At 48.3% G+C, this 27281-nt stretch overlaps 1 protein-coding gene and 1 pseudogene across 2 annotated transcripts in view; one reads left to right on the forward strand and one right to left on the reverse strand.

Annotated features, from left to right (window-relative positions):
* Positions 1-27281, forward strand: part of LOC139052915 (uncharacterized) — a 41806-nt gene that overhangs the window by 11369 nt on the left and 3156 nt on the right. For both annotated transcript variants that reach the window (XM_070530062.1, XM_070530063.1), the window contains exons 4-5: positions 14595-14707; positions 26359-26481. In XM_070530062.1, the coding sequence (XP_070386163.1) occupies positions 14595-14707; positions 26359-26481 (236 nt within the window). The remainder of the gene's footprint in view (positions 1-14594; positions 14708-26358; positions 26482-27281) is intronic.
* On the reverse strand, positions 11273-13821 carry LOC139052942 (uncharacterized; annotated as a pseudogene).

Consider the following 27281-nt stretch of genomic DNA (forward strand, 5'->3'; position numbering starts at 1 on the left):
TCCGCAGAGTAAGCGAGCGATAGCGATAATACTCTTACAAGCATCGACGTTCCAAACCCTTGTGCGCAGCAAGAACTAATCTATCACCACAAAGCACATCTGCGAGCGATCAACAAGAAAAAAAGAAGATTCGTGGGGCCGCAACATTCATATGGGGACGAACTACCAGCGAGGCTGTTTAGGCTGCATACACGGGCCACATACATTATGAGATCATACATCTTATTTTTCCCACGGCACCACTACGCCGACACATGCGCCGTCGTGATCATCGCAACTACCATGCATCACGAGACGTTTATTTGAGGGATCACCAGCCATTTGTGCGCAGGTGCGAGTAAGAGCGGGAGCGAGAGAGAAAATCGGGGTGCTTTGAGGAGGTTTCTCAGCGCGTGTTGTATTCGTTTGTCCCCAGACATGACAGCATTGCGGAGTGCGGTCGAGTTTGTTTACGCTCAGCTGCTGGCTGACCGCGCGGTGAGGCAGTGGGCACGGACGCCCCATTTGGTTATCGCTGTGTGTTAAGGGGCAATGTTCTTAGTGGTCTTGTATAAGTAGCGGGTCGCTTTCCTTTTTTTTTTGTCGCGACGATAGATTGGATTTTTTACAAGCACTGCTCCAGGAGGGCGCTTGTAACCGGCAAACGGATACCTCAGGAGAGCACATGAGGTTATACTAAAGCAGGCGGCGCAGGGTCTCCAGGGCACCCAAGCGCTAGCGGGGGGATCAAAGCTGGAAACAGGGCGGCCCGTGGGTTGGGGCCGCGGAGGCAGAAGCGTGCCAGGGTGTGTTCGCATAAAAAAGAATGGCTGTCCGCGATAACGGACAGCCTATCTTATACACCCCTGGCACGCGCAGGCCTCGGCGAGTTCCAACCCACGGACCAGTTCGGGTTCTAACTTCGGAGTCCCCGTTGCCGCTTTGGTGTAATGGAGACGCCGCCAATGATGCGAAATAATGACACGTTGTTACAATTAGTAAAAAAAAACACGACTGAATAAATATAATTATGTCCAGCCACCAAATTGTGACACTAAGGTCAGCGCTACCGCGCCCCGCGACTTTTTTCAATATATGCGGCCCGGGCTGTACTACGGTCGCTACTGCTCCCACAGAAACATCTGTCATGTTATTCACAAGGTACATCACGAGGTACAAGGCACGAGGCACAAGGTACAAGGCACGAGAAAGCTATATCCGCCACGACTGACTTAGCACGAGCGCCGCAGGAGCGAGACAGTCTGACACAGCGGTCGCCAAATCGGGCGTCAGTGCCCGCAGCTTCACCTTTTTTACCGCGCCGGTAGCTAGCTTCCGAGCGTAAAGAAACTCGACCCCACTGCGCAATGCCGGCACGCTTAGGGACAAACGCCTACAACACGCCCTAAGGAACCTCCTCCGTAGTGCCTAGGCAGAGTCTCTCTGCAAAGGGTCCTTCAGAGTATCAAAAGGGGTTTACTGGAAAGGACTTTAGTTTTGCCCGTGTGTCAGGGGTATCATATATTCAAGAAGCAAAAGCCCCTAGACTTTCTCTCTCGCACCCGCTCTTACTCGCGCCTGCGCACAAACGGCTGGCGATCCCTCAACCGAACGGCTCGTCCATGCATCTGCCGCAACCGCTGCCGTTGCGCGCCGGCACCTCCGACGCGCCACTGCACAGTTGCCGTCGCCACACCCTTTTCCTTCTCACCCCACTGGTCGGCTCCTCGTGCAATCCTGTCTATGGTGGCTAGCCACCACAATCGTGTTTACGACGCGGACGCAAGCCGTCCAGAGTATCCCCTCTGGGAACGCATGCCGACTACGGGGGCTAGAGGTAAACGGCTTCGCTGTAAAAACGATCAGACAGTGACAGCACCGAGGAACGTTACTGAGTCAGAAACGTGGTAAGCTGCTTCTTCAGAGTGTTCAGCAAATAAAAAACCAATAGAAAACACACCTATCTTTATTTAATTCAAAAACGGATGTATGGACAGCTTGAAATACATCTTTAGCACCGCTTCAAGCACAAGCAGCGTATATGCTGCTTTCACCGTTGGGAGAAGGCGTAATGAGGTCCGAAAGTGTTTACGTGTCCTCTGAAGCTGTGGCCAAAGCTTCGTGTTGTTCACCCAGTCATCGTCCACAAAATTCACCGAAACAAAGGTTTCCTGAGCCTCACAGGCATCATGCACGTCCATTGTAAACACGGAGTCAGCTCACCCAAGCGATGGACGCGTCACCATGAGATCAGGCAAGGTGGCTATCCCATTATTGCTAGTCGCTCGCTTACTCTGTGTATACCATCACAAAACGTTCAGCCTCGAGCATTCGTGTGCTGCCATTGTAGTCGCCGTTACCCATGCTTCGGAGCATTGGTTCAAGTTTCGACCCTTTCACTTATTCTTGATACGTTGGTAATAGAGTGGACGTAAGGTAGTGTGTAAGTTTAGGTAGACGCGTATATAGATAACGTGCGAGCAACTTACTATGCCCGGAGGCGGCGCTACACGATTTGTCACTGTGTAACGAGCAGTACTCAGTCTTGCCTTCGTTCCTGAGTTGAAGTCATTTCCTTGGAGGCTAGCGATACAACGTCGGCGGATGGGTGAATTCTTTTATTCTCGAAGAAAGCCGTACATCGCAAAGGGCCGGCAGCACAGGCTGCTTCCAGAGCAACGGTTGTAGCAGTGGTCCATGAATCCCACATATTCCTTCTATTTCTTAATATGCCAGTCACTGTTTCCGTAGCCTGCAATTGCAGACGTCTTCCCTCTACCGTCGCACATTTTGCAGCATGAATGAAGCACAGTGCGTTAGCGATCACCCAATTAGATTTCCGACAGCTGAGCGCACAGTATTGGCCTCGACCTCCACCACTGAAAAAGCTGGCGCCACCGTCGGCGTGACGTGCTAGGAGGGATCATGTGGACATAGCGGCCGCGTCGGCTGCTTCGGGAGCGCCAAGTTCCCTCGTACGCTGTGGTCCTCATTTAGTGGCGAGATTTTCCGCTTCGAGTGTCTCCTTTACAACGCTTGAAAGCACTACAATAGGTAGTGGCTGCCTTTGAAGGCGCGCAACATGGTAGGCTACTGCTCGGTGCCGCAGGGCCGGACGCACGCAACGGAGGCCGGTGTCAGCCTTATTCACACGTAGCCGCAGGACAAAAAGCTGCGTGAAGCTTGGCTCGCGAAACATAAAACCGGCAAACAGTCATCGGCAACAACTCGGGTATGCAGCAAGCACAGACGCGAGGAAGATTTCTGCTACGGCACCCGGTCCGCGATGTTCTGAAAACGCGCACTGAGACGCTCGCCCAGGAGCGCTGCCCGACTAATGTCATGACGGTTTGGCCTATGAACTTGCCGATGCTATAGATACTGGCAAGTTCAGTGGAGTGGAAAGGCAGCGGTAAGAAGCACATTTAAAAAAAGCATGGCATATGGTCATGTTTGTGTTATGAATTAATGCACTGGATTACAAAAAAGGAGCAGCGGGAAATTGCACGCTGAAAACACCGATAAACATACAGTGCGACGCAACTCGAGAAATAATATTGAAAGATCAAAGAATTTAGAAGAAAAAAAAGAGATTGAATCGTCGCGACGGCACATCACAGTCCCCGTAGGCGTCGAAGTCTCTACAATGAAATTATTTTTGAACAGCTCTGATAGCGCCCACGCAACAATGGTTGTTTGTATACTGTCAAATGCTCATATTCTGCAGCCTAAAGCTCATGACACGGCGCGAAAACGCGCACGCGGAGAAAGCGAAACAATGCGCGGACAAGCATGCAGACGCACAGTCGGTTGCTGCGAATCTGCGCGATCGCTGCATTGAGGCTTCGTTCTATCACGCTCCATTTGTTTATACAACACTATAAGAACATATTTCACATAGTTTGCTCTCGGCGTTTACCTACCCTTCACGCAAGAAGCCGGTTCGGGAGACTCCATCACGGCGACCGCGCGCAATGGCGTTCACTGTACGTACGATTGTGTGATTTCAGTTTGCCCAAGATTATTATTTAGACAGTAAGAAACTTCTCTCGTTTCGAAAGTACTTACAAAAATGTCCGGGAGAGCTCGCGCGTGGTGTTTTCAGTGAGCTCTGACAGCAAAACCTATGAGGAGCGCGCCGCGTGATCCCTCATACTACGCCAGCGAAGCGCTTCCGATAGATGGCGACTCCGTAACTCCTCGCCGCCAATATCAGGGCAGATGCGGTAACGCGGTTTCGCATTCATGCGCTTTCGCTGAGGCAACGTGTGACGCGCCGCCGAAAGCGCCATCTAGTTCTCGTAGAACAAACTGCTCCACGAAAAGCGTCTATACCTCACCACTTTCAATGTAATTGTAGCCCGCTTGTTTCCGAAACACACGTGTCCTACATCAGCGTAAGTCAGAACGGAACATATTGGCGTTGGAAGCATCTTGAGTAATTAGTAAAAGAAAAGTAACAGAATAACTTCATTAGCATTGCTCCTGTTGTGTGAACCAAAGAAATCCAGTATATTAGAGCATCACGTATGAGCAGAAAGGTAAAATTCTGCTTGGCATGGTATTTTTTCTTTCGCCAGCTGTCGCTCTGAATCGAACTATGTCTGTTGTAGTACAGCGCTTGTGTCTGTGTACACTCATTGTATCCCCTTCACTTGCTGGTTACGTAGTAAGCTAACACGAGAACGCATGCAGTATGCAGCGCCGCATTCTCGATCGGTCAATCCCGGGGATACTATTTCAACATCATTAATTGTTTAAGCCAGCGGAAACGAATCTGACGAAAGGAATGACATATTTATACATATATCATAACAGTTATTCTAACGGCGTCGCATAGCTTTCATGTCCCTGTCCAGGGTGCCTGTCGAGTTAGTGCGATGAATGGTGTCACGCCTGGGCACTACACCACTGAAAATTCTTGAATTCTGATATTGATCCGAAATAGTGCCTCTATAATGCTGCCATCCATGGTACCTTGGTATGGATTGCTAGCAAGAGGGAGGTGCGTCTTGCAAATTCACTGAAACTTGGTTCCATTTACTTTAGCTTCTCGTGCCCTCCCAGCCCGCAATCTTCGGCTTCGAGAGTGCTACCAGCCTGAGGTCGGCCATATTGGAAGGTGCACTTTCGACAGACGCTGTACATCATTGTAATGCAATCTTAAAAGTGGAGTGTCAACCTAGCGTTCACTGTAAATACAATGGTGAAATACAAGTACAATGATGACCGTCGGCTCTCATTGGCCGTCCCGCAACGTAGGAGACGCTGGTTGTATGCTTCAGGAGTATCGGCAACCACGCGTCTGCCTTGAGCGACTCCCTCCCGCTAGGGCGCCACAATGCTGTAGCGGCGGGCGAGGAGGACATCGAGGCACCCTATAGTGCTAAAGCTTTACCTATTACGACGCGCTCCTGGCGGGCAGGACACGAATCTCGCATTAGGCCTAGACGCCGAATCGGATGAGTCGGAGGCGGGCGAGTAGGATACGTCGCGCTGGCGACGCCAGAATCACGCAACATTTTAACGCGACAGCGTTAAGGAGCTCGTGTCGCAGAAACTGTCGAATCCGCACACCTACCTTTGCTAAGTGAGGATGATTTACGTTCAATTATTTTCGGTCTTAAGCGAAATAGATCTATGGGAATAGATGGCATTTCAGTTGATGATCTGCGAACCTTGTTCGACATACTTAAAGGAGTGTTGCTGTCGCTGTTCAACAGCATTATCTCAAGTGGCATGATCCCGCCGAACATGAAAGCGGCAATTATTACCCCAATTCACAAAGGTGGTGCACATAATAGATATGAAAATTATCGTCCTATTTCAGTCTTGCCCTGTTTGACTCAAATATTAGAAAAACATCTGCTGTTTACAATGACAGGTTTCTTAGATAAGCAGAAAACCCTGTCACCGCGTCAGTATGGCTTTGTACAAGGTAAAGGGACGGAAGTGCTCTTGGAGGACTTTTCTGACATGTTAAATCGTTCTTTTGAATGTAACCAAGTGGTGTGTGCACTGTTTCTGGATGTCAGCAAGGCTTTTGACAGCGTTTGTCACACTCTGTTATTGTGTAAACTATCCAGGTTAGGCTTCCGTGGAGTGTTTCTTTCGCTTTTGAAAAATTTTTTGCAGCAGAGAACGCAGTACGTCTCGATTGGGCGGGCAAAGAGTGCTTCTTTGCTAATAAAAGCTGGCGTTCCTCAAGGTTCCATAATTAGTCCGCTGTTGTTTAACGTCTACGTGAACGACCTTTCAAACGCCGTGCCTGCAAGCCTGTATCAGTACGCTGACGATACTATCCTCGTATCCCAGTCGCCGAACTACTCTGACTCCCTTTCTTCTCTTCAAGCTGCACCAACTATTGCTATGGACTGGTTCTCACGCAACCTAATCAAAGTAAACAGCTCTAAGACCCAACTTATATGTTTTCACAGCCCGATGAAGAAAGTAGATTTGAACTAACAGCTGCTCTTGCACGGATCTAATTGTTCTCAATGTCAATGTCTACCCCTGAGCTATAAAACTACTGTGAAATACCTAGGATTATACTTTGACAGTGCTCTTTCTTGGAATGACCACTTATCCCACATTTGTAAAAAGCTCCGAACCGTCTCCTGTGTGCTGTATAACATTAGATACTATATGCCACTTTCAATACGCAAAGCTATTGTAAACGCTCTCGGTTATAGCGTACTGCGTTATGGCATAACGATCTATGGTCACTGTGCAGTTCGTTGGAAGAACAGGATCAATTCTCTCCTAAGATCTCTGTTAAAAAATATTGGCTATGATTTAGGCCTGCCCCCCAATTCTGATGTTTTTAAGGTATTTTCGCTACCTGATTTTGATCGCCTTTTGATGGAAACTATTGTCCTGAAACATTTTTGGTTTAGTGACTATAAAATTCCGTATGTTCCCACACGGTCTCTTCGACCGAAGGAAGCTTTTTGTATTCCCCGACGGTTTACAAGATATGGAAAGCGCGTAAGAGATTTTTACGTTCCCTTTTACTTCAATAGGTTGCCTCCAAGTGTTCGCCGTGCAAAAACTAAATATAAAATAAAAAAGATGCTGCGATACGCTACTTAGTGGGTGTACGACGTTGTACACGCATGCTCCACCACTTATCAAATGAATCCTGTGAATTCGCTAGTTACTGCAGTATTTGTTGCACTTATCTGAGTATTTTCATGCTATTTTATTTTCCTTCCTTGCTCTTTACTCTGTTGTGTTTTTTTTTATATGTAACTTGGGTTCCGTGTCTATTTTTATTATTATTTTTTTTCTGCCACTATACTAATTTGATGTTTTGTAACTTTTCATGTGCGTTCATGCCTGTGTGTTTATCTGCGTGGTTCCGCTGCCTGTCGGGCTCTGCCACTCAAGCCCAATGAGGCTTTGGCAGGCCGGATGTTTGTACATTCTTTCAATACTTGGCGCAATCAAGTATTATTATTATTATTATTTTAAAAAAAAGCCGGTGTCGTCGGCGTCGGTGTCGGCGTCCGCGGCGTTGGCCGTGAGCAATAAATCCCAGCAGGCACTTTATGAATAAAAAACAACTTCCAAGATGGGCTGGGAGGGAATCGAACCAGGGTCTTCGGAGTGTGAGACGGAGACTCTACCACTCAGCCACGAGTTTTTTTTTCTTTATTTCCTCGTCACAGAAATGCCATGCGAATACATTGTTAAAAGAGAATCAGCTTAGCTTATGCTGACTCTCTGAAATTAATATCGCTTGAATTTCGCCAACTCATCGAACAGTGGCAACCAATCGGGCGGTTCTTCCTGGTCGTCTACACTTCACGCATGTAGACGACACTTTCAATAAAGTTTTCTCGCACAGAATGGGCATTGACATCAGCATGACATACCGACATTCTTGTGGACCATATACTATGGAGGCTCAGCAGCATAATAAGGTCATATGGAATATCGTTATTGCCTGTGTTTAAGTATCTGATACCACGTGGGGTTATTGGTAATGCTTTCTTTAATGTTCGTTGTAAGATGTCCCAATGAAAAAAGGGATCCCAACAATCAATGAAGACGTGATCGACAGTCTCTGGTTTTTTACACTTTATACAATCGGTGGTGCACGGCACATATATTCCCTTGTCGGCCAGCCAAGTCTTTACAGGCAAGGTATTTGTGCGGAGTTTGAAGAAGAATGATTTTACCGATGGTTTCACAGGCATTCTTTTGACCCTTTTGAGGACATCATCGCCTGAACCTCCATAGTATGCTAACCTATACATTGAAACTGGCATTAATGAGTCTATCATATCATGGTACAGTTTCTTTCTTTTGACGGAACTTAAATATTCTAGCGAGAATCGAACACTAAGCATACGGAAAGATAGCACTACTTCCTGAAGGAAACCTTTCACTGGAGGGGAGTGAACAGTCGAACACGAAACAAGGAAGTCGGGTAACAGATTACCTAATCGCACTTGTGTCATGGTGCGCAAAAATGGATCACTGTGGTTCCGCAAGAACATAAACCGCGATACAATCTGGCGTACAAATAGATGTGATAGTCCAAGACCACCGCTGCGAACTGATCTGAACAGATTAGAGCGGCTGCAGCGTTCCCAGGTTGAGTTCCAAATGAACACAGCAAACACTCGATGCAGTTTTTGTACATTCACTCGCGACATGAATAGCGCTTGTAGTATGTACCATATTTTTGCAACCAGAAAAATGTTGCACACAGTGGAGCGCGCGAACATTGAGAGATTGCGCCCTTGCCATGCCAGCGCTTGTTCCTTCGCCGTCTGTGTTTCCTGTTCCCAGAACTGCTTACTGTCTTTGTAATGCTCAAGCGGCACGCCAAGATATTTCACAGGCGTGGTCACCCACTGTATGTTTGCGAAACTGCGTGGTTTGCTTTGCCACGCGCCATGCCAAAACCCGATGCACTTATCCCAGTTTATGGCACTACCTGTTTTTTCACAATAAGTTTTCGCCAGAGTTACCACTTCGCTGACACTGTCATAGTCATCGCAAAACACTGCTAGATCGTCTGCATAGGAAAGCACTTTCACCTCACTTTGCTGTAATTTGAAACCTCTTATTTTCTCGTTCTCTTTAATGGCTAAGCAAAATGGCTCCAGGTATATTGCGAAAAGCAATGACGAAATTGGGCACCCCTGTTTCAGAGATGAGCAGACATTGACGCTTCTCGTGAGACTCTTGTTAATAATTAGCCGTGTGCTGCAATCTGTGTACACCATCTTTAAGCCATCAATAATCACTGATCCTATGTTCGTGTATTCTAAAATCTTGAAGAGAATATCATGAGCCACACGGTCAAATGCCTTCTCCAGGTCTAGCTGCAACATTGCAACTTTACCCTCGAAAGCATCGACGCATTCTAGAATGCTCCTGGCGACGTGTACATTGGTAGTTATTGTGCGCCCTTTAATCCCACACGTTTGGTGGGTTCCAACTAAAATTTTTATTACGCTCTGTAACCTTTTCGCCAGTATTTTCATAAAAATTTTATAGTCAGTGTTCGCAAGGCTAATGGGGCGGTACGATGCAACAGACAAGCGCTTTACAGGATCGTCAGATTTTGGTATCAGGACCATCTGAGCTGTTCGGAATGACGCGGGTATTCGGTTGTTTTTGTAGGACTGCACTAAAAATTCCTTCATAATTGGTGCTATTTCTGCTTTAAATGTTTTGTAGAAAGCTGCGCTTAATCCATCCGGCCCAGGTGCCTTTCCTGAGCCTAGTTCTTCTATAGCAGCTTCAACTTCACGCACAGTTATAGACGCTTCGAGGCCTTGTTTAACGTTTTCTTCCAATCGTGGCATAAAGTGCAGGAAGTGGCTTATGAAGCCACCCAGATCAGTTTTTCTTTCGCCAAGAAAGTCTCCATAGTGTTCAACAAAGGCGCGTTCAATGGTCCTGCGGTCACTCGTTACTTCGTCATTGTAGCTTATCTGTTTTATATCACTGCGGCGAGCGTAAGCTTTCTCGTCACTTAGCGCACGTTTATTCGGTGTTTCCCCTTGCCACAATCTTTCTGCACGGGATCTTATCATGGCACCACGGTACTTCTCTGTATCGGTGATTTCTAACTGGCTTTTAACTTTCTTGATTTCCTTCATGACTTGGCCAGGCTCTGTGCTTTCTACATTAAGTAGAAAGTCGAGTTTACTCCTCAGGGCTTTTTCTTTCCGTTTTTCTTCTTGTTTCAGTTTAGTTGCCCTTTCTATAGCACTCATCTTCACTTCATTTTTAAAATCTTCCCACATGGTTACTACATATTTCTCTTCAGCTACAATCAATCGTCCAAGTTTTTCTTTAATGTCATTTACGAAACAGTCATCGTTGAGTAACTTATCGTTAAATTTCCACAAATCCCACGAGAAGTTTGTTTTTCGTTCTTTTGTTCCTATTGTGAAGGCAACCAAACTGTGGTCACTAAAAGAGACTTGCTTGTTCTCGTACGTTTTACATAACGGCACCAGTTCCAGTGACACATAAGCTCTATCTAGCCGAGCATGGCTAAGTCCTTGAAAATGAGTAAAACGCGGAACACTGTGGTCGTACAACACATAGCCGACGTCTTCCAGGTTGTATTCACTGACAAGATTGTTCAATAGCAGTGCACTACGGTCATTCAGCGGCAGTTTTTTCACGCGATCCTCCGGAAAACAAACACAGTTGAAATCGCCAAGTAAAACCAAAAGCTTATCGGTCTTTAAATAATCCTCAACTCGTTCAAAAAAAGACTGTCTCTCGCTCTCTCTATTAGGGGCGTAAATACAGATAACTCGCCAGAAAACTTCATTCAAGGTAAAATCGACAACAACCAGGCGTCCCGTTTCACACACTATGACTGTTTCTACACTTACATTTAGGCTATTGCGCAAAAAAATAGCGCAGCCCCCCGACGTGCCGGCCGCATGACAGACGCATACATTATAACGGGGAACGAATTGTTGCACCATGCGATCCGTTTGCTCCTGACTCGCTATCTTGGTTTCCTGAACTGCGATTATGTCGAGATTGTTTTCCAGAAAGATACGACTCAATTGATATTGCCGCCGCCTCGTGCTTAGTCCTCGGACATTTAGCGTGGCAATACGAATCGCGGTGTTAATTGCGGCCTCCATTATGAGCAAGAACAATCGGGTCGCATAGCGCTTACCTTGAGCGACCCATGCACTATGCACAAAGTGGTGTCCTCTATTCTGTTGTACATGGCTCCGCCAGTCAAGCTGGCGGTATCACACGTAGTGGCCATATCTAGGTTTCACTACCCGAAACGAAGCCGCTATGGGGGCGGCCCCGTCTCGGGTCTCCGCTCGACTTGGACGTTGGGCCTCAGCTTGAAAGGCGTACGTCGCAGCTGAGTCGCCTTTGTAGGTGGTTCGCTGCATGTCGTTGCTCCAGAGGTCTCGGTTACGCCAATCGTTTCCTCGTGTGCCCGCTTCGCAGGCATGCTAGTGGCTGCTGACATGTCGACGTCAGTCGTAGCAGACGCCTCCGCACACGTAGTGGCAGGCGACGACTTCGAGGGGACATCACTCTGTTCTGTCGCGGAACTCTGGTTTTCAGGCGCCTCGTTTTCAGTCTTTTTCCGAGTATCAGCCTCGTCGTTGGTTTTCTTGTCTGGGCACAAGTTTTTGGGGTGGAGAGGCTGCTTCTGTGTGACCGTGTTGCCAACCTTGTCGCTCTTAACCGGAGAAATATCTTCAACTTCAGCCTCATCCATGAGGTGTTCAGATACTTCTTCTTCTCTTCTCGTTGGTCCTGCGACGACGGCGTATGTCTTGACGCACTGAGATCGTTCATGGCCCAAGCGGCGGCAGACCTCGCAGCGTGGAACTCGACAGTGCCGGCGAATATGACCGGTTGTATGGCACCGCAGGCAAAGAGGGGCGCGGCCCGGAATGACGGCAAGGACGAGCTCCCCTGCTATGCGTAGCTGGTGCGGAATATCGTCCACTGTAGTACCTGCCTTAAGCTGCAGGGTCACCGACCGCGTGGTTGAGCCCTTGTCCAAAATCCCTTGAACACGCCACCGTTCTTTCGCCGCGTCCGTAACCGTTCCATATGGGGCAAGAGCTTGTCTGATGTCTTCATCTGACACGTTTGGCAGCATCCAGTGTAACTTCAAGCGCACGCCTTGATTGGTGGGGTCAACGACAATACAGCGCCGTTCTTTGACAATGATGCTTCGGATAGCAAGCAGTTTCTTTGAGGCTTCAGTCGTCTTCATCATGACCGCCCACACGTGATTCATCTGATACGCCCCCAAAGCAACTACTTCGGGGAGTAACTAGTTCCAGACGAACCAGAGCGTCACGGAAATCCTCAACCTTGTACGGTCTTCCACGGACGTCCGCGTGTAAAAAAACAGTATTAAGGACGATTCGACCGGTAGGCAAGTGCGGCAAAATCACCTGATAATCCTCGTCTTCAAAAACAGCATTCCTGTTACCGCGGCCGTTCGCGGCCGCCAACACCGCTCCTTCGGAGCACACTCAGCCACGAGTTCGATGCTTCAAAGCGGTACAAAACGCCTCTAGTGAATGCGGTGTTGCCTTAAAAAAATGGCTGTGGCTTAGGTAAGGTTAAGCCCAGGATGCGAAGCATACTAGCCTTTATTTTAGTTGTTGAACCACTGTTTAGCTTGGTGAACTGCTGTTGCTTGGCTGTATTTGGTTCGGCTAGACGAAGAAACAACTCATGCGTTACTCTGCTTAGCCTTGGACGCTCCGCATTGGACGCGGTGAGCGTCGAGCAACGCATGCAGCGTTCGGCGCGGCAACGAAATGTGCGCCTGAGCAAGCGACGCACGCCTGAGCCTTAGAAACAGCTCGTTTCTAAGGCAACACCGCATTCACTAGAGGCGCTTTTGTACCGCTTTGAAGCATCGTACTCGTGGCTCAGTGGTAGCGTCTCCGTCTCACACTCCGGAGACCCTGGTTCGATTCCCACCCAGCCCATCTTGCAAGAGTTGAGCCAAAGCCACTTCTCCTCTGTCGTGACGTCACGGTGTCACGTGGTTTCAAGGCGACACCGCCGCGCCTGAGGAGCTGGGTTGAGCCCTCGTAATATGCTTCGCATAAAACAAGCTGTTTCTAAGGCTCAGGCGTGCGTCGCTTGCTCAGGCGCACATTTCGCTGCCGCGCCGAACGCGGCGTTGCTCGACGCTCACCGCGTCCGATGCGGGGCGCGTAGTCGCTGCGGCGCAGCCCATTGTCTTACACCCCTTGGCGGGTCGACGGGAACGCTGTCGCGTTCCACTCTTGAAGGCGAAGCTTAAGCGTCCTCCAATTTTTCCACCCGAAGCGTTGCACGTGGCCCTTAGCAGCGCTGTTAATTGCCGCAACGCAAGCACACAATTGTGCGGCGAGCGAGCGCTTTTTTTCGTTTAACGAAGGCGCGACCGGACGAGGAAAATGGTGGTGGCGCCTGCGGCTGCGGCTGTCCTGCTTCCCCTTGCTTAGCTTGCGGCGGCTGGTCTAAAATGGCGGCGGCGTGCAACAGCCGGCTAAAAACATCGCTAAAACGGATCCTGAGCGAAGAAGCGCTCACACAATGCCTCCAACGAGGCTTGTAAGGTGTGCTTAAGTAAATAAATAAATATGGCAGTTGGCGGCAGCACGGCAGAGGGCGACAGCGGCTTAGAGAATCACATTCCATCCCATTTGAAGCTGCTTACACTTGTTTCATTTAATATACACTCTGTTGCTGACTATTGGTACGTATTCTCGGCATGACGAGGTATCAATTAATACCATTGTCATGTTCATACGACATCTACAAGTCACGTAACCGGCGGTTTCTTTTTGGAAGTGGTTACAAGATACCCATACTGCCGATACACCAAGTCGTTTGAAGTCGATTAAAGGGTCCATGGCTTCAAAAACGAAAATTTGTCATCCATCCGACAGTTGCACGATGCTATAAAGGAATTCAATACGGGTTCCTCAAAAGTAATTCTTAGCAGCTGAAGAAAAACTTGTACTACTCCGGGGATCTGACTTGAGACTAACGCTATTGTGAGGCGGTCGCTCTATCATTTGAGCTAATTATAGGAGGCTGGCAGTTCGCAGGGTGGCCGAATTAATAGGTGCACTAGATATGGCAATATTCATTGTCAAATTATTCCACGAGTTCAGCAAACATTTTTAAACATTTCGTTATTGGCGTCCTTTGTGTCCTAATAGTTATTACGATAGTCGGACTGAGACACAGGGAGACAAAGCAAAGACAGCGCTTGCTCTTTTGAAAGACTACACATGTATCTCCCTATATTGTTTGATGATGTATAGAAGAACAGGTGCTGTCTGTTGCGACGTGGTTAAAAGTAACACCTTAATAAATCTATTTCTGGTCACTTTTCCAGTTTATTTGCGTATCGAGTGACATCTTGTGCGATAAGTGATTTCTTGTATAAAAGTGTTTCAGCTGAGAGCAAGCTATATGCCAGTATCTTTAATTGACCGGTGGTTCTTGTCTCCGAATTCGCGCTGTTGCAATCACCATGCGACTCGTTGCTCAATCGGCTTCCAACAAAACGTGTCGCTTTGTTTTCTCAGTCGCGAAACTTGTTTTCTCGTTTACGCTCTCCCTTCTCCGTGTAGCGGCATCGGCGAGAAAGGTTTCGTGAAGCGAGCCGTCACCATCATCATCCTGCTGCTGATCGTGTCAGCGCTCATGGCCATGATGGTGGTCAGCGTCGTCGTCTCCGGCTTCGGTGAGATGCAGCAACGCTTTTCCCCTTCTCGCCCTCGGCATAGAGAGAAGCGCCTCGCGACTTTGGCAGCATTGATGCCAATAGGTAGCACACAAATGTTTATGTGACATTCTGCAACGCATTACCAGTGATTTTCTTGAGAGGCTGTAATTACAGGACAAAGATTGAACATCTAGTGTATGTGATCCGCAACATGCTTTGTGCTTCAGCGAAATATAAGCACCCTGCCTCGAATAGCTCACCGCGGAGACCGGCAAGACCAACTACATGTCTCGCACATAAGGCGTGCAAATATGGAGAAGACGGGTACTCGGTTATTAAAGTTTAAGAGAACATAGTTAATTAACCTGGGGCCGTATAACGTAAAACTATTGCGATGTGTTTCTATTACAAGGTCCTGACGTCAAATTTGCGTAACCGCTGACGCAAGCATCGGGCGGTGACACGCAGGGTTGTCTGAAAAAACCAATCAAATGCTCCTCTCGTTCATACGAGGTCACTTTTGTTTGCTTGAAAAATGTATAACATTGACTGCACTGAGCGGCTTGTAATATCTAATTGGCACACAAGAGGCGAGGAGCATGCTCAAGTAGAGAGTGTTTCGATGGGGCCGAGCCACAGCACTGAATATTGATAACCGGATGAAGAAGGTGGTGCCGGCGTCTTCGATTGGTCCGCTTTCTCTTACTTAGCTTGCGGTGGCTCGTCGACAATCGCGGCGGCATGCACCGGAAGCTTAAAAATGACGCTAAAACGGATACTCGGCAAAGAAGAATTGGCAGAACGAGTTTGTAAACCTGCCGAAAGTTCTCGAAAACGTTACATGGCCACGCAAGAAGTTTTATTGCACGCAAATAAACCCAAGCCCTCCGGCAGGTGAGAGTAGCCAGTGCCTGAGCGATCGGTGGCAGCCATCTTTTATTCCTTTATGAACGGGGCAGCCTGCGGCTATTCAGAAGAAAATTCAGTTTTGTTCGGCATATTAATGCATCTTTAACGCGTACGTGTCACTTTGACGCGGTAAGTTTTTGCGGTTTTGTGACATCGCGTGAGAGGCAGGTGAAGTGGGTGCAGCCCGAAAACTTTTGATCAATAGCCGAGGGCTAATGGCAAAAAGGCGTCGAATCAGAAATTACTTTTTTTTGTTCGGTCAAATTATGCATAATCAGTGTGTACACGTCATATCAGATGGAGAGCCATCGCGGTTTTCGTGACGTCGCGTGACAGACAGGTGAAATGGGGGGTGGTCCAAAAACGTTTTTGACCAATCGCGGTGGGCTGATTGCAGAATTGGAATAGAAAAGTTTAGAATAGTTGTATGCTATTAGCCCCGAGAATTAGGAGTGGCGCCCTCTCGCGAGTGACGTCACGGCCAGGACGCCGCTCGCTCCGGCTCGCTCGGCTGCCGCGCGCGCTCGTTCCCTTCGTGTATGCTTGGGGCATGGGCGGCTCGAGCCGTACGTATTGAAGAATACGTCGGCTTCTTTCAGCTGCCATACCTTAACCACAGTTTCTTCTTCAAAAGCGTGTGAGTCGAGAAACTTTGCGGCTTGGATATCGCAAGCTAAGTAGCGTTAAAGGGTCTACTAGGTTTTGCAATGCATATATGCGCCGTGTCTATCGGTAAATTTTGACTAAAAAAAGAATATCTGCAAATTCAAGGCGCGAAGTTGTGTATGATGCTTCGCTAAACATTTAACATTCCTTTAGTATTTAGCTATGAGAGGCATTGCATTTTACGTGGAAGAAAAATTTGGTAATTGGCGTCAACATGTTATCTGATTTTAGAAAGACACTGCCCAGCGAAGCTCTCATCATGATTCCTATTACTCTGGTGTGTTGTTCTATTCAAATATGGCCATTCATTAATGCGCAAAAAAATAGTTAGGCGCGAATTTCTTATGAAAAAGTTTGCTGCTACTTTCATCCCCCTCTGAAACAGGCCTCCAAAAAAACGAATTGCTCATGGCTGCTAACACGACGGCGCGTCATGTAGAGTATTTACATAGTTAATTGCAGTTATACAATATATGAAAGGACAGTGAAATATTTCCACAATAACAATGCAAAACACACTGCGGCATTGAAATAAATAAATGATATACACTTGGTAACATAGACAAAAAAGAGGAACATAGCATACATTATTAATCATTAACAAACGCGCTCTAAAGAGGTGAGTTGAACGTGTAGCACGGAAAAGGGAATATATATTGGTGCATTTCTATTTGTACTCTGTAAATAGCCGTAAGCCTTCATTAACTTTACTTCAAATTTCCGCCGCTTAAAAAAATAAACACGTGAAGAACCGCCTAATGTTGACAAGCAGTTAAAGAAGCAAGTGAGGCGTGTAGAATCTAAGCTCCAGTATTAGTTAAGTCCCCGTGCTACTGCCGAGCGTTTCTGTGAGGAAATGCAAAAATTCGATATTGTACCATGAACTATTCGTCGTGAGCAAACCTGTTTTAGCGGCATAAAATCAACGTAACTGCTGTAGAACTCATATATAGCCAGCTTTCTGAAATACTTGTTGCACCGCGGGAGGTATGGTATCATAACTGGATTCCTATAGGATATGCTTTTGCGATTGTCTATCCGCGTATGAAAAACCCACGATGGGGTGGTCTGCGTCGCTTCGGCTGGCACTGTAGCGTTGCCTTCGAGAGCTGCATTGTTGTCTAAGAAATTAGCTCTTTGAATAAATGTTCGCAAAGGAAGACGTCGTAAAAATATATTTGAGACGACCACCATAAGTATACAAGCAGAGAGAACGAGGGCGAACAAACGAAAACACCGCAGAAAGCGCCCGGACAACGCCCGAACTGTAGCAGACGACAGGCGCGAGTCCTTGCCCTGACGTCACGCGAGCGGCGCTCGCAGCGCCGCTCGTGTTCGTTCTCGGGGCTAATAGCGCCCCTGCACACTTCAAACTTTCGTCGCAGGTCACACATAGCGTATGGCCCCTATTTTCCCCCAATGTGAAATTGCTGCCGTCTTTCGTCCTCACAGGAAAGCGGAGAAACTTTGTAAGCGTTTGGTATAACACGCCTAAATTGGCAGAAGACGAGGGTGCGGCAATTTTCGGTTATCCCCTTGGGAACCCATGTACTTAAAGATATGCCTGCATAATTCCCCTAAAATGTCACACATTTTCTCGAACTAGAAACTTTGTGAGTGCTATCTTACAAATTCGTGAGTAAATATTTTAAAATTATATTCTGGCGGGTTATGTGCCAAAACCCCGATTTGATTGTGAGGTTGTGATTGTGAGGCATGCCGCATTGAAGGACTCCGGGTCAATTTAGAACACATCGGTATCTTTAACGTGCATCCAATGCACGGTACACGCGCATCTTTGCATTTCACCCCCATCGAAATGCAGCCGCCGCGGCCGGGATTCGATCACGCGCCCTCGGGCTTAGCTCAAGGCCATACTACGCCACCACGGCGGATAGTAAATATGTTCTAATGTATGTGTTCTGTTCAAGCTATTCGCGTTTAATCTAATATGCTACTAACTGCATAACAGTGCATTTCTCTCTCTCTCTCTCGACATATATATATATATATATATATATATATATATATATATATATATATATATATATATATATATATATATATATATATATATATATATATATATATTGTTACGAAGAGTTGAGAAGAAATGGTTTTATTTACAGGAGATGGACGATGATCGCAGCGTGATCGTAGCGTGTCGTAGCGCAGTCCGGCCTCTCAAACTCCTCGTTCTCTTCTTCTTCTCTTCTTCCTTCTTGTACCTGCCTTTCGTATCCGGTACATTTCCCCGCATGCAGACGTAACCCGTGGGGCGGGTCAGGATGGACGAGCAGGGTAGAAAGGCTTCAGGCGAGCAATATGGGTCAACTCAATTCTGCTTGATCGCCGACCATTACGCAGGAGGTGAGCTATGACGTAAATGAATTCGTTCATGTGGTCCACAACAACAAATGGGCGTGAATATTCTGACAATAATTTTCGGCACAATCCACGCTTGCGTTGCGGTGTCGAAGGAAGGACCAAGTCACCTTTTTCCAACGATACTTGTGCGTGAAGGTCGTCGTATTGCTCTTTCGAACGACTTTGCGAGGCCAGAGTACGAAGACGAGCTATTCGATGGGCTTCTTCGGCGAGACACAAAGTCTTCGATACAGAATCGTCACTGTGCAGAACAAAGGGTAAGAAAGTGTCCAGAGGGCTTCGCGGTAACCTTTCATACAGTAGATGAAATGGGCTATAGCTCGTAGTTTCGTGTTTCGGCGTGTTGTATGCGTAAGTGATGAAGGGCAGCACGTCGTCCCAGTTCTTATGATTGGAGGAGACGTACATGGCAAGCATGTTGGTCAGCGTTCTGTTTGTCCTTTCAACGAGGCCATTGGTATGCGGATGATACGGTGTGGAATGACGGAACTGTGAAGTGCACAAACGAAGTAACTCTTCAATGGCATCAGCAGTGAACTGGCGGCCACGGTCGCTGATGATGACACGTGGTGGGCCATGACGAAAGACCATGGAACGCAGCAGGAAGACCGCCACGCAAGCAGCGCTGCAAGACGGTATGGCTGCAGTTTCTGCATGCCGTGTGAGATGCTCTACGCAGACAGTTATCCAACGGTTCTTGTTGTTAGATAACGGGAATGGACCCAAAAGGTCAATGCCTACTTGCTCGAGCGGCGTAGTGGGCGGTGTCAATGGCCGAAGGGGACCCGGAGCTGCGGTAGTTAGTCGCTTGTGACGTTGGCACGTTTCACAATTAGCGACATAGCGCTTGGTTGTTTCGTACATCTTGGGCCAGTAAAAGCGCTCCTGCGTGCGGTGTAGCGTTCGTACGAAGCCGAAATGGCCGGATGTCACATCGTCATGCATGGCGCGTAGAACGTCGGAGCGGAGACTCTCAGGGACAACAAACAGAAAAAGCCTTTCTGCCCGGAGTAATTAGTTTTGTAGGGCAACTTATCACGGACAATAAAGCGACCGCTGCTTTGAGAAGTACGGGTGGCGACAAAAAGCGAATCGAGGGCAAGATCACTCCGTTGTTCTCGCTGAAAGTCTGCCGCGTCAGGGAACGTATAAAGTAACAGCAGCAAGACAGTCGTCAAAATTCTCAGCATCGCAGTGGGTAGTTGCAAGAGGAATCCGAGAGAGGCAGTCTGCGTCAGCGTGACGACGGCCACTCTTGTACGATACCGCAAAGTCGTATTCCTGGAGGCGCAGCGCCGAACGTGCGAGGCGACCAGCATAAAGAATGATGGTCGGTGATAATCTTGAATGGTCTACCGTAAAGATAACACCGAAACTTCTGTATGGCGAAAACAGCTGCCAGGCATTCCTGTTCCGTAACCGTATAGTTGCGTTCAGATTAGCTCAAGCAACGGCTGGCACGAAACATGTTCTGCGCCATTGTGACGCTGTACAAGCACCGCTCCTATCCCGATTCCACTAGCATCAATGTGAACTTCAGTCGGGCAAGATGGATCGAAGTGACGCAAGAGGGGTGCTGACGTTAGTATAAACTTCAGTTGAGAGAATGATGCGTCACACTCTGGTGTCCAATTGAAGGATGCATTTTGTCGCAAAATACTTGCCAACGGGTAAACGATGTCGGCAAACCGGAGAACAAAACGACGTAAATACGAACATAGGCCAATGAATGAGCGAAGTTCTCGTGCTGACTGCGGTGGCTTGAAGGAGCTCACCGCTTCAATCTTACGAGGATCGGGTCTGACGCCATCCTTCAACTAAGTGTCCCATGACCAGTGTTTGACGTTAGCCAAACCAACATTTTTTTTTTTAGTTTAGAACCAGTCCAGATTTCTCGATGCAGTCGAGAACAAGGCTGAGGCGTTATGTTTTTCAAACGTGCCGCCAAAGATTACAACATCATCGAGGTAACACATGCATATCTCCCACCTTAGACCACGTAGTACTGCGTCCATGAATGTTTCAAAGGTGGCAGGAGCATTGCAAAGGCGAAAAGGCATAACATTAAATTCGCATAGGCCATATGGAGTCACGGCAGGGTCCATAGGTATTTGCCAATACCCCGATCGCAAATCAAGTGTTGAGAAGTAAGAAGCAGCGTGTAAGCAATCAATGACGTCATCGATTCGCGGTAGTGCATAGACATCCTTCTTCGTCACTGCGTTTAGATGACTGTAATGCACGCAGAATCTCCAGGAGCCATGTTTTTTTCGGACCAGGATTACTGGGGCTGCCCATGGACTAGACGATTCTTGAACGACACCTTTGTCCATCATCTCCTTGACTTGCTCTGCAATAACCTTGCGCTCGGAGGATGACACTCGGTGATGCTTCTGGCGGATGGGGTCTGCTGAGCTGGTGTCTCTTCCGTGACGAGCGCGGGACGACGGTAAATGAAGGGGTGCATCTCCATGCGTGGAGTCGAATGCAGCCTCATGCCTGGCAAGGACTTGTACCAGTGCTTGCCATTCCGATGTACCGAGAGCCTTGCTGATCATGACAAGCATTAGCTCTTCAGAATGGCGATTATCGCAAGGAGAGCAAGCTGTAGAGACGTCCGCAGTTAGTGCCGCTATCGAGCCACATGCGGCTTCATTGAAGGGATCGATTTTCATACCGCGAGGAAGGACAACCGGCGCGGCGGAACAGTTCAGCGCTACCGAACATCTTAGGTCCAATGCCCGGCCCTTCAAAACAGCGACGGGTTTTGGATTTATTGTTCAAATACCTGACAGAAATTGGTCAAATAGGAAAGCTTTAAGAATTGCATCCTTCCTATACAAAAGCCTAAATTTACCCGCCATGTCACCTGTAAAAATTAGTATCAGATCCACTCGGACATTTCATATTTATTTCTATCCTGTTTTTTCTCCAACTCTTTTCTGGAATCTTTTAATCCCATTCCCCATCCCTATACAGAGTAGCATGCCAGCGGTTATATACGCGCCGGCAAAATTCTCTGTTTTTCTAATAAAGAGCCCTCTCTCTCTCTCTCTCTCTCTTCAGCGCCCACAATGTGGCGACTCATTTCGTTATGCACACGACAGAGCAGGGCACAAGTATATATTTTTAGCACAGTTTATGCGGAGAGGCCTAACTACAAGGTCAACATAATCAGCGTTCATGAATATATTGCGCTTACTGTTACACAGACGAATGATAGGGACCGCACGCGGACGTATTGCGCTACGTACGTCCGCGTGCTGCCCCTATCGTTCGTCTGTGTAAGACTAAGCGCAAAATAATTATGAACGTCCACCAACTAGCCCCGTTGATATCTTTACAATCAGGGTCAACAGTAGTTGCAAGAACACGAACGGGCGTCAGGCACCACGATGGTGCAATCACTTCATCAAGAACACTGAGTGTGTCTGTGTCGCTGTCTTTGCCACGCGAGCTTTGTTCGGAATGCGCTGATATAAATAACTTGTTCAATGATATTTCGCCCCAACCACAGTCCACGGAAGCGCCGCACTGTTAAAGAAAATCGACACCAAGAATAACATCGTGCGAACAACGAGAAAGAACAAGGAATTCCGACACAAACGCTTTCCCAGCCAACAAAACACTCACAGCACAAACACCAAGGGGATGAAGCCACTCGCCGCCTAGTCCACGAAAAGTAATACCGTCGTTCCAAGAAAACATAAATTTGTGGCCTATAGACGGTTTTTGAAAGCGTGGCTCATCACAGACACAGTCACCCTATCAACTAACGCCATGGTCGGTATTCCGTCAATCGACACATTCACTTTGTTTTTGAGCATCACGACAGGCAGAGATATTTCTTGCAAAGACCGTCCGGCGACCTCATCTCCATTGGCCGCGGATGCTAGTTTCCCGGCGGCGGTGAGGAAGAAAGGCAACGAGGGGACGGAGAGCGACGGGGACGGTTACTTGGTGGCGTCAAACTCCGCTCAGATGCTGGCGAATCGCTGCGTCTGGTCTCGTGTGAGAAGTGGTTCATTGGAAGCAAATCGGTCGCCCGCAAGTCATATGAAGTACGGGTTCTAGGTGGCGAGAACATCGGTGGTGTCCTTCGTGATTGACGGCCTTGGCGACAATTAATACCGAGCTATATGGCCTGTGGAACCACAGTTGTAGCCCATGGGAGGGTCGCGGTTCACAGCATCTTCCTCGAAGCGAATGCTAAGGCTGCTGCGAGCGGCGAGAAAGTTTGTTGTCATGTGGATAACGTGTCTCTGCTGCTCGCTGAAATCCGTTATATCGTTCATAAGTCACGTAGTGGTAGTAGGGTCGGTGCTGTTCTTGTCGCGGCCTGACAGAAGTCACAGGGCCTCGGGGGTGAAAACGCGGCTGCTCTCGTTGTGGCCGAGCGTCATAAGTAGGCCTCTGTCGTAGAGACGTGGCTGCTGTCGGGGCACGAGTTCATAATCCTCAGTGGCCCTCGCTGCAGGATACGGGGAGAAGGATGCCACGTTTGGCTCGAAATGTGGTGGTAGGCGCGGAAGCTATGTATGACTGCCTGGGTGTGTCACTTGCGCGTGCAGGCTGAGCTCTTCCCGAACTGTTTGTCGGATTGTTGATGCAAGATCGAGGGGCTGGTTGTCGTCTACGCTTGCAACTGTCGTCACATTGGCTAGCCTGCCAAGCTTCGGCGTGATGCGCCTCGTCTTCAGTTGCTCGAACATGCGACAGTACCGAATGATGTCGGCGACGGAAGCCAGGTTGTCTTTCTTGATGAGGAAATTGTAAACATCTTCGGCAATTCCGTTAAGGATGTGCCCGACTTTGTCTTTCTCAAACATTCCAGAGTCCACCATCCTACACAGTTTTATTACTGCCTCATTGTAGGTCGTGCAGGTTTCGCCTGGCACTTGCGCGCGTTGCAGAAGCGTCTGTTCTGCCCTTTTCTTTTTCGTCGCGGAGTCGCCGAATCGCTCTGTGATTTCGGAAACAAATCTGCCCCATGTTGTGAACGTTTCCTCGTGATTGTCGAACCACACCGACGCAGCATCCGTTAGAAAGAACATGACTTTCCAAAACTGAGAAGCGCTGTTGCACTTGTTGGCGGCACTCACCCGGTGATAATGGATGAGCCATTCCTTGACGTCTTCGTCCGATCTTCCGGCGAAGGGACGCGCATCTCTCAGTTGTAGAACGGAACTGGACGGCGCAGCAGTTGGAATGGGCCGTTGTTCGTCTGCATCGTGGGACATATTCAACTCCGGTGGATTCGGTGGGAGTCCCGCAAGGCGACGGCTCCGTCGAAGAAATTGTCGTTCAGCCTCCGCCTTCGGGTGTCGATTACCCCGCAACTTCCACCACAACTGTTACGAAGAGTTGCGAAGAAATGGTTTTATTTACAGGAGGTGGCCGATGATCGGAGCGTGATCGTAGCGCAGTCCGGCCTCTCAAACTCCTCGTTCTCTTCATCTTCTCTTCTTCCTTCTTGTACCTGCCTTTCGTACCGTTACAATATTGGCCTCGAGCTCCACCACTGGAAAAGCTGGCGCCACCGTCATCGTGACGTGCTATTAGGGATCACGTGGACATAGCGGCCGCGTCGGCTGCTTCGGGAGCCCCGAAGCGAGCTGAAAACGAGAGTTTAAATTCCCTCGTACGCGGCGGTCCTCATTTAGTGGCGAGATTTTCCCGCTTCGAGTATCTCCTTTACAACGTTTGAAAGCACTAGAATAGATAGTGGCTGCATTTGAAGGCGCGCAACATGGTAGGCTACTGCTCGGTACCGCAGTGCTGGACGTACGCAACGGAGCCCGGTGTCAGCCTTATTCACACGTAGCCGCAGGACAAGAAGCTGCGTGAAGCTTGGCTCGCGAAACATAAAACCGGCAAGAAGTCACCGGCTACAACTCGGGTATGCAGCAAGCACAGACGCGAGGAAGATTTCTGCTACTGCGCAGAAATCTGGTCTTGTTAGGAATGGCCGCACGGGGTGACAACGTGCCAGCTATTTCAGCCCGCTGCACGTGTTCCAATCCAACCGGGACGGGGCGCACTTCAGAGAACTGCGGATAACCGGCAGCCACGTGGCGCGAGGTCAGCTTTGACTTTGACTTTAATGAAATTTAGACAATATACAGTTGTCCGGGTGAAGAGGGCTAAAGGTGACACACGTGGTCACCTGACTAGGCCTCAGGGGAGTTCTTGAGGCGAGGTAATTGGCGGAACCTCCCTATGAGTTTTTCGAGACACCAGACAATGTGCTACCCGGCCGCGCCACCCGGGACGGCGCAGAGTTCTACGAAGCCCCTCTGACGTCGGCTCCGGACATTTACACCAGTGTGTGCGTGCGGCACGTGTATGTAAGCCCTCATCCTCCCCTAAGTCGACAGCCCTCATCCTCCTCCAAAAGGGCGGGTCATCTTGAATGACGTCGAACTATGACATCGAGCAGAGAGCTTATAAGCAGCGATTGTCGGCTGCTGGAGGGTGCTCGTTGTCATGCTAGAAATGTGCTAGTGAGATGTGTGCTCGTAAGCTGTTTGCTGTATGTTAATCTTGCGGGCTCCATATGGGAGTCACGCTAGACTGTCGATATATGTCTTGTCTAAGGTGTAAATAATGTAAATAAATCCTGTTCACCGAGTTCCTCTCTACGACCTTCAACTCCTTCAAATGGTGGCAGTGGTGAGATCGTCCGACAACTCCTACATCTGGTTGACAGCGGTGGGATCGTCCGACAACTCTGACAGTCTGCGATGTTCGGAAAACGCGCGCTGAGATGCTCGCCCGAGTCCGCTGCCCGACTAATGTCATGACTGTTTGGTCTATGAACTTGTCGATGCTATAGATACTGGCAAATTCACTGCAATGGAAATGGAGCGGTAAGACGCACATTAAAAAAAGGCATGGTATACGGTCATGTTTGTACGTGTTATTAATTAATGCACTGGATTAGAAAAGAGAAGCGGCGGGAATCGCACGCTGAGAACACCGATAAACATGCAGTGCGACGCAACTCGAGAAATAATATGGAAACGCCCAAGAATTTAGAAGGAAAAAGAAGATTGAATCGTCGCGACGGCACATCACAGTCACCGTAGGCGTCGAAGTCTCTACAATGAAATTATTTTTGAACAGTTCTGATAGCGCTCACGCAACAATGGTTGCTTGTATACTGTCAAATGCTCATATTCTGTGGCCTAAAGCTCATGGCACGGTGCGAAAACGCGCACGCGGCGAGAGCGAAACTGTGTGGACAAGCATGCAGACGTGCAGTCGGTCGCTGCGAATCTGTGCGATCGCTGCATAGAGGCTTCATTTAGTTATACAAACACTATAAGAACACATTTCACATAGTTTGCTCTCAGCGTTTACCTACCTTTCACGCAAAATGCCGGTTCGGGAGACTCTATCGCGGCGACCGCGCGCAGTGGCGTTCACTGTACGTATTCGGTAAAGAGATAGCGTCTGTAAACGATTGTGTGCTTTCAGTTTGCCCAAGATTATAATTTAGACAGTAAAAAACTTCTCTCGCTTCAAAATTACTTACAGAAATGTGCGGGAGAGCTCGCGCGTGGTGTTTTCAGTGAGCGCTGACAGCAAAACCTATGAGGAGCGCGCCGCGTGATCCCTCATACTACGCCAGCGAGGCGCTTCCGATAGATGGCGACTCCGTAACTCCTCGCCGCCAATATATAATCCTTCGGTGGCATTTTCAGAGGCAGGCACCCCGGCCGCACCTATGGAGGAAATGCCGCGCCATTCGAAGAAGCCGCAAGATCCTGCCAAAGAGGGCGACGCGGTTCCCCCTGGCGGGACGCCCGGCAAACCTACGACAACAGGTGCCACCATTTTAGCCATTTTCAGGTCTTTCCTCGACTATTTATTTATTTATTGTTATTTTTTGTTTTATTATTATCTCTTTCTTTTTGCAAATAGCCGTTGCTATGTTTCCTTGTTTTTCTTATCGCTAACTGGTACGCTGAGATGAAAAAAAGAACACGAAGAACAAGAAGGAAAAAAGGAGCCCACTTTACTTTTGACAGACTTCGAAACGAATGCCTGTGTCACACGAGGAGGATACCATGTTATGTTTTTCTGAATCGATTAATAGATCTTTCACCAAACTATCGATTGTATTTAAAATTATTTTACCACAGCCAGGTTTGCTGGGTAAGAAAAAGAAAATATGTCTCTCTAAAGTTTGTCTATTTCCAGATCAATTGCGGAATTTTCCCTTTGCCCTGCCTTACTTTACTTTTTAAGCGTTTCTCCGCCCTCCCGTTATGCGCCGGCTTCTTGGTCGGCTTCTTGGTCAGTCCCCCGTAGCAATGGCGTAGCCAGAATTTTTTTTTTTTTCGGGTACGTTGAGCGCGGGTCTATAGGAGAACTGGACGGGCCACAGACTAATTTCGGAAAGCGAATCGGGCTGAGCCGTGGGTTAACTTCCCTGCCTTTCATTTACCAATTTCCTCTTTTCCTCCCCTCGGGAAGGGGAGGGGGGCCGCGTGCCCGGTTATGATGTTTATTGTCTTCGAAACGGGGCGGGAAGAAATAGTCCCCTAGTCTGTTTGATGCACTCAGGTTTTACTGCATCTACCACTATCTACCATTTTGCCTATTCGATCTCGGTCTTAAGTTT

This window comes from Dermacentor albipictus, unplaced genomic scaffold (assembly GCF_038994185.2).
Source record: "Dermacentor albipictus isolate Rhodes 1998 colony unplaced genomic scaffold, USDA_Dalb.pri_finalv2 scaffold_44, whole genome shotgun sequence".
Taxonomy (NCBI): domain Eukaryota; kingdom Metazoa; phylum Arthropoda; class Arachnida; order Ixodida; family Ixodidae; genus Dermacentor; species Dermacentor albipictus.